At 35.9% G+C, this 13,516-nt stretch overlaps 1 protein-coding gene across 1 annotated transcript in view; it reads right to left on the bottom strand.

Annotated features, from left to right (window-relative positions):
* Positions 1 to 13,516, bottom strand: part of Pgap1 (post-GPI attachment to proteins inositol deacylase 1) — a 65,848-nt gene that overhangs the window by 32,914 nt on the left and 19,418 nt on the right. Inside the window, exons 5-12 of the mRNA XM_052192936.1 lie at positions 13,269 to 13,426; positions 10,974 to 11,026; positions 10,647 to 10,713; positions 9,511 to 9,616; positions 8,765 to 8,820; positions 7,282 to 7,365; positions 4,359 to 4,405; positions 3,397 to 3,448 (exon numbers count right to left, since the gene is read on the bottom strand). Coding sequence (XP_052048896.1) covers positions 3,397 to 3,448; positions 4,359 to 4,405; positions 7,282 to 7,365; positions 8,765 to 8,820; positions 9,511 to 9,616; positions 10,647 to 10,713; positions 10,974 to 11,026; positions 13,269 to 13,426 — 623 coding nt within the window. The remainder of the gene's footprint in view (positions 1 to 3,396; positions 3,449 to 4,358; positions 4,406 to 7,281; positions 7,366 to 8,764; positions 8,821 to 9,510; positions 9,617 to 10,646; positions 10,714 to 10,973; positions 11,027 to 13,268; positions 13,427 to 13,516) is intronic.

Genomic DNA, 13,516 nt, shown 5'->3' with positions numbered 1-13,516 from the left:
CATCTAAAATATTGCTTGAACTATCTTTTCAGATAAAACAAATGATGCTTAACATTAAAGTTAAGATTTTATTTAATTATTTCCAAATGTGGTGATTCTTTTTGTAATTTGGCTATCTATTATGGAGAGAATTATAGTATTTTTCCTATATTTATGATAGTAAATTTCAAAGAACATTCAAGAGTTGCTAAATGTGATGAGAAAGTTACAACTTAATCTCCAAGGATTCTGACTTAGCAGAAGCAGCAAAGAGTCGCTGGCTAATATATGAACATCATCCAATGAAATACTTAGTACCTGGCGAAGAACCATCGTTAATGATGAATTTCACCAAGTGAACACTATGGGTTCCATAAAAATGAAAACCAGATTTTATAGTTCATATTGGGTAATGGACAGGTAGGACACTAGCCTTTCCAGTAACTCCCAAGATTCCAAAGACACTTTTCAATCCAGTTTTATTTCTGGAAGCAGATGTAGGAGGGCAGTAAATATGTTAAGAGTAACAAGTAAATATTAACACGTTTCCACAGACACTTGTTCTCTTCACTTTCCCTCAGAAACATCAATGTTTCTGACAAGCAGGACAGAGGTGCAGAAGCCACAACACTGAGAAAGTGGCTTCAGCCTGGCCAGAAGCCCAGCTAAGCAGCAAACTCCTAGGTCTTCACAGAAACTAAAGATGTTAAAGGTGCCGCATAGATCACAGCAATAGGCAGCTGAAGTCTATCAAAAGGTAGAGCGCATGACAGAGAACTCAATTAGGAAGAACTGTGGTGGTCTGCGTGCAATCGGCTCCAACAAAATATGTGCTCTCAGTAAGGACAGTTTAGCACTCTCCTGTGGACAGTGTAGTGCTCTCCTGGAATGCTCCACCGATTATTAAAGTGCTGTCTGTCAGCAGAGAGCCTCAGAGTGATGCTTTTCATGGCATAACCTTTGTTTAGATGGCATTAACATGCAAAGCAAAATATTTTCACTTAATCATCTCATTCTGTTTCTTTATCTTTAAAAATATGGTGTAGAGAAAGGGCTACTTTGAAGCTGATGCCTAATTTGCATACATTACAGTGTCCTAATTAAGGAAATTAAAGTTAGATTTAGCAGTGATCTCTATGAATATGCTAGTCACAAATGGGGTAACTAATCAAAAGGTGTCAGCCTAAGGCCTTCTGAACATTTTTATTCAGGGTAAAAACTTAGAGGTGGCTTTTAAATATTTAAGTCTGTTTAAATATTTAAGATCTTTGTTAAGTCTCAAGCAACAATGTTTTTTCCTTTTTGCCTTGATGATTACCTGTGCTAGTTATTTATTATTAAATTTTGTAAATGGGCTCCAATAAGTATCCTTGGCTATCTTTGAATTTACTGTGTAGCATATTAGGGTGAGTCACAGATTTTGCTTTATTACTTCATTTGTACAGTTTAAAAGAAAACTGTGCTGCTTGAGAATCACTAACACTTTATATAGAAATTTTAAGTATAAAAATAAAAGTTTGTGTTTAATATTACCTTAAACTTAAAAAAAAAAAACAACTAAGATTGCAGAATATTGTGATCCTCTCTTCCAGAAATCACTATTTAAAAGCAGACAGCTGGAACAGCTTGCTTTCCTGATATCTAGACATTTAATTCCTAAATTAAGAACATATTTTGCAGTCTTTGTAGATTTATATAAAAACAGTATCTACTTATAAAATTTATTTAGTTTTTTGAGAAAAGTTATCGAGATACAGAGAGGAGTTCTCACTATACAGCCCGCTGGCCTCAAAGGCTTCGTTCATCTTCCCTGCCTCTGCTTCCTGAACTCTGGATTACAGCTGTACACCACATCCAGCTAAGAAACACATTTAAAATACAGAGCGGAGAATATCTTATACGGTCTTTAACCATTATTTCTTCTGAAAGTATAAAATAGATAGAATTTCCAAGTTGGAAATGTATCATTGTACCTCAAGAGAATGAGGTGCCACCCTACAGTCAGGATTCATCCTAATACTCCTGTTTTGCTTTTGCCTGAAGATTAGGAAAGACCCAAGGACAGATTTTCCTTATACATTTGTTTTACAAACCAAATAATATTTGTTTCCAAAGGAACATACACAAAGCAAAAGCAAAGGAGACAAGACAAACAAGACATTCAAGTTATGTAGATGTGACCATTCCTTCTGACACCATTCTTCTTGTAAAGTTGCTTTCTGCTAGCACGACTAACAGAGTGAATTGTTTATGCAAATTAACATCCCAGCTATTCAGGAGACTGAGGCAGGAGGATCACATGTTCAAAGTCCACTTGTGCTATAAAGGGAATTCAAGGGCAGCACTCATACTTAGTGAGGTCACTCCCCACATCTCAAAGATGACAAATCAAGGGTTGAGGACAGGCTTAGTGATGTAGAGGACATGAATTTAATCCACAGTACTGCCTCTCAATAAAGAAATTAGTATTAGTGAGAATAAAACATCCCAACTGGTATCAATTGGAGCCAGAAATCTTCCGTTTCAAGTCTGAGTTCACTGGAAAATACATTTAATTTTAAAGTATTGATTTACTTAAAGACTGAAACCAGAAAGCCTAGATGAGATTGCAAATTATAATAAACATAATTTGAAAATTAGAACAGATATTTTTCATCAAATTATAGATGTATTATGTGTTTTCCACAATAGATTTTGAGAATATACAAATTAATCTTTTTTAAGAAAGACTTGTGTGGCTGGAGAGATAGATGGCTCAGAGGTTAAGAGCACTGACTGCTCTTCTAGAGGTCCTGAGTTCAATTCCCAGCAACCACATGATGGCTCACAGCCATCTGTAATGGGATATGATGCCTTCTTCTGGTATATCTGAAGGGAGCAACAGTGTACTCACATACACAAGATAAATAAATAAATCTCAACAAAAATGCTAACTTAGTGGAGTTACTTAAGAAAATCACTAACAATTACTAAATAAATCTGTGCTATGATTTACCACTCTGCAGAACTAGCCGCAAGTTATTACCCAATTGCTTAACCATGATGTGATATAATCTAGAAAGTTACAGTGTCTCGTTGAAATACTCACTGCCCTACTGCAGAGTCCTTCCTCCAAAAATGAATTCTCAATAGAATACAGTAACCAGTTTTTAGTTTAGGACATACATCTATCTGGCTCCTTCAGCATGATGCTGTAACAGAGTCAGAAGGTTGTCAACTTACAGTTTTTAATCTCTGAAAGTAAACAAAACACAGCTGTTTGCTATTCCTCATCAAATGCATTTCTAAAGGAAATACTCCCAAAATATATTTATAAAAAAATAATGCTTTTAAGACTTTTTAAAAGAGCACAGTACAAAATGTCTATCGGCTGATTTTTTTTTTACCGAAATATAAAATTCTAAAGCTATTGTTTACCTTAATTGTTGGCAACAGTTCAGCTTTCCATGACAAATCAACCCCTTGCCGGCTTTGAAATAAATATGAAGATATAATCAGAGGACAAATGTTCAAGCATTATAACTTGCAAATAAACTTTAGAATAAAAAGATAGCATCTGCAGCCCTGTAGATGAGAGGCTGTAGTTACAATGAATATGAAGTCTAATGCGTAAGTCCACAGAGTTCCCTTGGTGAAGAAAAATAAAAACTATTGGTTTTTCTTAACAAACAATTAGTTAAATGTTTAAAAAAATTACTAGTGTATAAATTTCCTCCTGTTTTCATTTAAGAAACAGTGCCAGGAGCAGTGAGATGAGTCAGTTGCAAAGAGCACTTGTGGCACAAGCTTGACAACCTGGACCCAGGATAAAAGAGGGCCAGCTCCAACCGCTGTCCTTAGAACGTCACACATATGGCATGGCAAGTGTACTCATGCGCGCACACACACACACACATGCAAACACACACAGAGCACATGTATGCATTCATATATATGCACATACATGTACACTCACAATGCATATGTACATGCACAATACATACACACACAATTAAAATTTAAAATATAAAAATTATAATCTGAAACAGTAGCATAATAGACATATGAGCATATAAAGCTTTTCTAACTATTTGTTGTGGTTTATGTCTGTAATTTCAATACTTGGAGGCTTATACAAACAAGAGTGTAAGTTCCAGGCTAGCCAGAGCTAGCTACACAGTAAGTTCCAGAACAGTCTGGGCTAAAGAATGAGACCTTATCTCAAAAACCAAAACAGAAAAAAATATTGTGTGTTTATGTGCATATGTGTGTGTGCATGTGTGTGCATATATGTATATACATATATGTGTATATATATATGCATATAGCTATTCTGAAAGTTTAATTTCTAAACATTGTTGTGTTAAGAAAAATGAACAATTTGGTTCAAAAAAACTTACCACATGGAAGTGCTGTTTATGCAGCCAAATATCCAACTATTTGTATCCTGTTGGTTAATAACAGAAAACAATGATATAAAACAAGCATTTCCAATACTTTCCTGTTATATATGATAACATTCATAGAAAAATATATGGAAACACTGATGGTTAAGATCAAGAAAAACGTAGTAGTAGTCTGTGATTAAGAAGCATGCACTAAGAAACATGCTTGTAAAAGGCACACAGGTCAAGGATAGGCCAAAAGCAACTACTAACTTGGATGCCCTAGGTGGGCAGCTAACCTCCAGCAGCAGCACGAGACTGCCCTCAGTACTTGTAGAGCCTAAACCTGAGTAGTTCTAACTGCTGCCCCCAAACTTTCAGTTTCATAATGTCCACACTTTATTTACACATAGTAACATACATTTTAACAAAAGTAAATATGAACCAGAGATAGACTTCTTAGAAACAAACACTCATAGCCAGGAAGGTAAAAACAACAAAGTATGAATGCCTTCAATTTAAAAAGTCACCTTACACCCAGCTTTTTACTTTACTGTCTACATTTTCATTTACTACCAGGACATAACTTCTGTATCACCAGGAATGTCTTTAGCCTGAAACCCAATTGCAAGGGCTGGAGATTGAAGGTAGCCACTACGTCATCAGCACAGAATTAGATGCTGCAGAAAGAACTGCTCTAATGTTTTTTTTAAACAAACCATCCTACATTTAGCTTTGGTCATTTTAAAAAGCACCACCACCTGAGATGGTTATTCCAATTTCTATAGAAGCAAAAGTGATATCCAAGATCTGATGTTATTGAAATCCCCAGAGCGTAAAATGATGTGGAACACTGTCAAGACAGCAATGCAAGTTGGCTTGGAATCACAAACAAAACAATGAAGACATCCACCAGTTTTTTGATCCAACCAGTGTTTATAAAGTCCATTCTAAAGCCAAATAAGTTAAGGTCTTAAAGAAAATGACACATCAGTCTCCAATTTTGTGGTGCTTAGATAAAAGACCCTTTTTAAGAATACTGGACATTGACAATTAAGTTTTTCTTTCCTCTCACTATAGGCTTCTCGGTTGTGTGATTCTGGTTTCTCAGAACAATAATGAGACATTATGAAGCAGGAGGACAGGGCAGAGCTGCAAATTAGCAAGGTTATTCAAATAAGCTCATAACCACAGCACTTGGAAGTTAAGTAAATGACAGGAGAATAGCAGAATGCTGGTAATTGTTTAAACTGTATTAGTTACAAACTAATCCATTATCATATTTCTCCCTACTTTTATATAGGCTTAAAAGTATTACAATAAAAATTACAAAACAAAACTTTAAATCTGCATATTATTTTATGGTAATACTCACTAACTTACTCTTCTACTGCTGTGACAAAAGTGACCAAGGCAACTTATGGAAGAAAACATTTAATTGGGGGATCATGGTTCCAGAGGGTTAGAGTCCATGACCCCCACAGCATGACCAACATGGCAACAGGCAGGCAGGCAGGATGCTGGAGAGTAACTGCGAGCTCACATCTCTCTCCACAAGCCCAGGCAGAAAGCATAACTGGACATGGTGTGGGCCTGTGCAGCCTTGAAGTCTACCCCATGACATATCTCCTCCAACAAAGCCATTCCTTCTAATCCTTCCCAAACAGTTCTACCAACTTGGAACTAAGTACTCAAATATGTGAGTCTACAGGGGCCATTCTAATTCAAGCCAACACATCCATAGAGATTACAGAAACAATCTCCTAGTCATTCAAAAGCATGATCTGCATTTTGACAAGCATTTTTCTCAATATCATCTTGACCTCCTGCTATGGTCTGAACATGAACCACTCCCCACAGGCTTATGTTTTTGAACACTTGTTTTCAAAACATGTGCACAAAAACACATGCCATTTTGAGAAGAAGTAGAGACGTTAGGAGCAAAGGCTTAGCTGTGGGGAAGCCACCAGGGTTATAGTCCCAGTTCTGCTCCCAGTTGTGCTTCCCAATTTGCTGAGATGTGAGGGGGTCCCACCAACGGTGTGGTTTGCTCCATGAACTGCCTCACCTTCCCTGCCATGAGCAAAAATAAACTCCTCCATAGGTTGCTTCTGAGAGTAACTAACCCACCACCTAGTTTGCGATTCAGCACTGCATTATTAATGGACATGCTAGAATAGCATCATTCTCAGAGTCAACTAACTGCCTACCCTAATTTTAGGTTGAGAGATAAAAAGCTAGTAATGACATGAAAATGCATATTTTAGAATCATGACTACAGCAGCTACCTACCACTTTCTCTTTAAAACTGTTCCCTACGTGTTGTTTCAGATGTTAAGTTCCACTGGTAAAGTCACACACTGGGTCTGATTTCTGCATACATGTGATCTCAGTTACTCCAGAGCCTGGGCAGGATGTCAAAAGGCCTACTTACACGAGACAAGGATCAGCCTCACACAAGTAATTCAAATAACAAAAACGTAACAGATAAAGAATTAAATTATGAAAGATGAACTACAACATAAGGAATGGCATTGTTTGACAGTGTACGCCTATACACTACTCTACTGTTCTATGGAGTATCCAGCACAGAAAGTACCTGCATTCCAGCATGGGATCACGCAGTAAAGCAGGGGCCATTTCCTAAAACTCTATTAGGACAGCTTCATCAACTGTACTTATCCTTTAAAACCTAACAAATGTTTAGGATTCAATTCCTCATCCTGAGGACAGTAAATCTGAGGTAGGACAGAGCTAAAGACTCAAGTAGAAGTTGAGAGAACATTATCAGTTATAGATAAATGGTGCTTAATAGCTCTCAATCAAAACACTGTTCAAAACAAATGTTCCGAAGTGACCGCTACAGCTGATCCATGAGACCGTTCAAGAGAATGAACAACAGCTTTCAGATTTAAATAAGATATGCAGATCTTCTTACCAGCATGGTGCTCTGACAATAGGCGTGAGTGTAGATTTTTCTATGATTTGCAAGAGGAAATGCAAAGTAAATCTTATCAGATTCCTAAAAGAGAGAGAAAAGAATTTAAGTATAAATGAGTGAATAATTTCATCATCCAAAACTCATGGTAACAAGATAAATAATTAACACATTGTTGCTGTTACTAAGAACCAGTTGGCTGGGACTGGAAGGTAAAGATAAGTCGACAAGAGACTAAGACTGCAGAAGAGTCATCCTAGAAGCCCCAGTGTCTGCATCTGTGTGATGATTTACCTTTTACTTATTGGCTTTGGTTTGGTTTGGTTTTTTGAGCCAGGGATTCATTTTATAGCAATGCCTGGTCCAGAACTTGCCACATAGACCAGGCTGGCCTAAAACTTTCAGCAGTCCTCCTGCCTCTGCCTCCCAAGTGCTGGGATTAAAGGTGTGGTTGTGTACCACCATGTATGGCTGTGCTAACTGAACTTTCAATCACTCTGGCTATTGAGAAGGTTGTATAACCAACCTCAATAGCCAGATTCTGGTTTGTAGGTACAGTTTCCTTAATGAAACACTTCCTTAAATAAATAGCAAACTCAGACACTGGAGGAGGAGAGGCTGAGATGCTTGCCACTTAGTGTGCACTCATCTGGAGAATGGGCGCACTAACAGACACAACTAAGTAGCTGTACTGAAAAGATTAAGGAGACAAACTTGGGATGGTTTCAACTTGTCAGAAAAAGAGTCAATGAACTTATTGAGTGCAAGCATATTCCTATCCAATGAGTTGACAACAGATACCTCAGGAATGAGAACAAGTACCAACCCACTAACTACTCTAACAGCGAGTACACTCAAGTACAATCCAAAAGAGCATATCTTACTTTCCTGTGGGATCTGTCTTACTTTTTACAATCTTAGTAGAGAAGGGGAAATTTTTCTGTGAAGTATTCTAATCAGTTTTTGTGGCCTAAATTAATTCATTCAGCCATTTCCTGCCAACTTTTCATGTCTCAAGAAGAGATTCTAGGGAAAAAAACTAATAAAAAACAGAATCCATCAGGCATTTAGATCCAGTTACTAAATCATAGGAAGAGTTGGAAAAGGAATAGACTGAATGACCACAGAAATGCAATCAGCAAAATGAATCAGTATGAAATTCCATCATAAAAAGTGACTGATATTTGGTCAATAATTTTCAGAGAAAATAAGAGTTGAAAATATACTGAAGAGGAATACTGACATATCAGCCAACAGGAATATATAGGTCTCATTTGTTTCCTTAACTAAATATAAACTGAACAAAGAAAAAAGGTCCAAATTTATGATAAAACAGGTAAATTAAACAGATTCAATATTTATTATCAAGGTATTCTTACCAAATCATGGAAAATTTAGATGGGATTTGTTCTTAACATTTCCTAACTTTTAAAAATAAATATGAGTGTAAGTTTGGATAAAAATACACTGATAAAATACTTACATTATAAGCCACATAGGACCATCTGGACACTTTTACTGGAACCCACATAGATGTCCCTTAATGTAAAGGAAACAAATTTATTTGCCTTGTTTTGTTTCCATCTTAAAAGTTTTCTTTCTTTTTTGAATTCTGATAAATACTTATAAACAATAACAAACAAACAGTTCCTTAAACACCAGCAACTTTAAGAGATAAAATCCAGAAATGCACTCTTTGTGTTTAGCCTCAGCTTGTGTTCACATCAGGTAAGAATTACAAATCTACTCGGCCCCTTCAGCTGAATGGAATTCTCAATAGAAGGAAATAAGCATTACTTTTCCCATGCAGAACATTTAAAGGACTAACACGGTATATGCTTAAAAGCAAATTTATCAATGGAATAATGTGCTGGTAACCTAAAAAAAAAAGGTCGAAGAGTAAATGACTGTGAGAAATAAAGATGCTATAAATAATACAGTTCTCTCTTTGGGTGACTATCAGGAAAAACAAGGGTATATAACTCCTAAACCTTTCTATTTATCAAGTTATTTCCAGCACAAACCTTTTATCTTACAATTTGCTTTTCTACTTTACCCTTTCAAACCAAGAACTTGTTAGCACCCTGATACAGAAATCAGTAAATAATTAACCCATAATACTTGAAGTAGTCCAATTTCCCACTAGTACCAAATAGGAACCGTGTACTAATAACAGATTTATCAAAAATAATAATAAAAAGTTCTACTTTAAAGGTTACTACCACAAACCTGTTAGGTCAGAAATTATGGACGGATTTTCCTCAAACTGTTTAGCTGGGTGTCTTATAAAATGGTGATTCAAAACAGACAATTTCTTCTTAGCCTTTTGAGTTATCTAGAAAGAACATTAATACAGTCTAGATCATGACAATTTGATGAAGCATTGAGTAATAAACAGTCAACATTTACTCTTTCTGAGCCAGGCACTGTTCTAAAACAACATTATGAACTTTAATCCTCACAACTCTAAAAGGTAGTATGTACCTGTATTTTATGAAGAAAAAAACAACAAAAACAAAACAAAACAAAAAACCTAAGGCGTAGAGAATAATCTGTTTACAGTCACTCAGCTATTGAGATCTGGGGCTGCAATGCTCTGCTGTGATGAAAACAGACTATCTCAAACACTAATGTTTTCTCCAGGAGGACGAAGCCAGAGCCAGGAGGGAGGCAGCTGAAGATGGGTAAAACCAGCTTGTTCCTGCCTCACAGCAGACCTGATGCTGATGAACACAAGCCTGTTAGTTATGCTGGAATGATCGTTACCACAGCCTATCCAGCAGTCGTTAAGGAAGTGACAAAGTAACATGATGTGGAGATTTATGTGCTCTGCTAACTGAAAAACTCGAAGCCAGGTTTGAAGAATTGATATATGAAATCTCATTACAGACATGACTCAACCTGGGAAGTACACAGGTAAATCTCTGGTGAGCATGAGTTACTGAATGACTGCATACATTTTGATTTTATTAGTATGCCAAAGAAAACTTTAAAACATGGTTCAAGAGAACCTAGTAAGAAAGATTATGTTGTTCAAAATACATTACTAAGAAAAATTATTAGTCTTTAATAAATATTTCTCTTAAACTAAAAATAAAAGTTGGAAAAATATGTATCAAACTCTGAACTGCTAAAGGAACTGAGGGCAGAGTTAAAGGCCCTTTGCTCTTTAGTTTCATCATTTCCTGAACTAATGATTTATACACCACACCAGAAGATATAAAGATATTTCCAGTTCAGAACTAATTTAAATTGATACAAGGTCCAGGTTTCTCTTAGTATCCACGTTGAAATGAATTAAATTTATTAGTGCTAACAAAAGCTTTTACTTGACTAAAATAAGCTTTCAGATTAACAACGCATACTTGTTTGGTATCAGCATCAATAAGATCAAAGAACGCTCGAACTGTAGTCAGCTGCAATTGTTTACACCTAAAAAATAAAGGAAGCACATAAATTTTCTTAAAACACATACTTATTTTTTAAAAATTGACACTGTTACTAGTGTCACATTTATTTATTTATTAAAAATAAAATATGTTAGAAACGATCATACTTTCTTTATTCTTTGAGTTCTCACCCTTCACTTTTGGACTTATTTATGGGTCAAATTCTATGAAAGATAGCAAACCAATTACTACATCAGTGAGAAAGAAACACCATCAAAATCACCAATTTAATTTATAACTTACCACACAATGGAGAGGTGGTCTGTTGAGACCCAGGTCTTAGGCACTGCTGAACTCTAAAAGGAAAAGGAGAAAAATTAAACTCAAGCACATTTACTATTTCCTATTGCTGGATTTTTCAAATTAATACCTAGAAACACATAATGTTAGCTTTACTATATTGTTTAATTCTTTGACTAAAATTATTAATTTTTACAAAAGATGATCCAAGTATATTATTTCCTACATAATATAACTAAAGTCATTCTGGTTCTAAAGCTTCTATTACTTTTTAAAAATGAACATAAACACAGATCCTATGCTAAAGTTTAACATCTAACATTTTAAAAACACAAAAAGTTGACCTTAACATTCCTTTAATAAGGAATCTTATTAAATACCAGAGCTTTCTTACATAGATTTTTTTTTTACTTTTACATAAATGCAAAAGAAACTAGGAGGGGGCAGCATTTTGGATGTAAATACATAAATAAATTTTTTAAAATGTCCCAATAGATATTTCAGAATTTTAGTTTTGAGTAAACTACTGCTTGGTTTATTCTAACATGTGATTTTATAAACAGGGGTGTGTCTAAGAAATATTCATTAGCATATACTAACCACACAAAGGAGATTATGACATTTACATAATTACCATAATATATACTGATTATTTCCACATTCTATAACTCTTAATCCTCTCCGCCCTTTTTATTTATAAATTTATGAGTACTATATATATTTGGGGACTATTGCTGATAAATTACAAAAAATCCTGACAATCAGAGTTCTCTTTGGTTTTAAGATTTTATTAGCTACTGAGCAGAGTAGCAGCTCAGCCACCAGCAGGCAGCATTTACCATTATCAAGAACATAAAAGTATACACATGGCTCCAGCTACATATGTAGCAGAGGATTGCCTTGTTAGTCATCAGGGGGAGGAGAGGGCCTTGGTCCTATGAAGGCTTGATGCCTCAGCGTGGGGAAATCGAGGGAGGGTAGGTGGGAGTGGGTTGGGTGGAGGGGCATCTTCTTGGAGGCAGGGGGTGGGAGGATGGGTTGGGGGTTTTCTGGAAGGGGGGAAAACTGGGAAAGGGTATAATATTTGAAATGTAAATGAAGAATATATTCAATTAAAAATGTGAAAAAAACATAAGAATGCTTTATTTTCTTTGACGTTATAAAGGCAACACACAAACACTACCCTTCCTCCCCCTACAGCTCAAAGAACACTGCACGGGAAGGGCAGAGAGAACTGGGAGCCCACTACATGGAGAGCAGCTCTGAAAAGCCATCTTCTACGAAGGACAAGCCACTCCAAACATGAGCCCACAGTAGCCGTGGTTATTGGTATGGGGCCACATAAGAACTGCCCTGTCAACAGTCATTTAAGGATGGAGGAGTTGCTCGTGAGGCCCTACTGTTGAATTACAGCTGTTGACAGATGTCAGGCTCCAAAGGATAGATTTAAACTCATGGTCACACAGAGAGCCCTTGTTAAACTCAGCGGATCACAAACCGAAACAGATGTGACTGCGCCATAGATTCGTAGGGAAGGAGGTTGGCAGGGTGGGAGAGAGGTAAGAGGAGTTGGAGAATAGTCAGATTATATTTTTTTATGAAATTGTCAGAGAACAAATGTAACTAATAAAAATGAATACATTTTATAAGAGTGGTTGCTCATGGAACCATTAACTGCCTTTTCAATCCTTGTGCTCTACCTGATTCTGATTTTTCATGAGCTGAACTAGTGAACACTAATGGGATCTAGAAAGTGACGTTTTCCAGGTGGGTGTCTGGCATTAGCCCAGGCCCCATATCACTGACCTACACAGTAAAACTCCATTTATATTTAAGATACTATTATCTATATGGGAATAAATTACAGCAATTTAACCTATGCTACAAACACCAATCATGGTCTTAAACTCATCAATTTTCTAGACCCAATGAACATAAATCTAATTTAACTGCTGAGATAAACATTGAAAAACTGTTACTTAATTGACTTTAATAGGATACATAAAAACATTAAAAAAATTATAAACTATTTAAAAGTTTAAAGAGTCAAGTTCTACTATAGACAGCTGTGGAAAAATTCTGTAAGTAAAATATTTTCATCAGAGATCTAGAAATACTGGCAGCAACACATTATCAAATGGATTACAGAAGAAAGGAAACACACACACACAATGCAAGTACACACACACAAGGCCTGCTCTATAGACAGCACTCAATTATAGGCAGATATATACTATTGCCCTTTTGATGTTCCATTGTGTCTACTATATTACTATGGAGAATCTTTAAAATAATTACCACAACAGATAATGCACTGGTATGATGGCTTAATTTTGGTAGAAAAGTCAGTCCTGAACGAACTTGGTAATCCCGGAATCCTCCAGCCACAGAAAGTGTAGTCAAATTTATGTGCCGAGCATTTAAGATCCAATAATTGTTTACAGTCATATAAAACTCTGGAGGAAAATAAAAAAGAAATGCTGAAAAACAAGTTATTTCATGCAACAATACTTATAATACTAATATTTACCTGCAGTTTTGCTTAT

Source organism: Apodemus sylvaticus, chromosome 9 (assembly GCF_947179515.1).
Source record: "Apodemus sylvaticus chromosome 9, mApoSyl1.1, whole genome shotgun sequence".
In the NCBI taxonomy this organism is placed as follows: domain Eukaryota; kingdom Metazoa; phylum Chordata; class Mammalia; order Rodentia; family Muridae; genus Apodemus; species Apodemus sylvaticus.
This window is presented reverse-complemented; position numbering and strand designations above follow the sequence as displayed.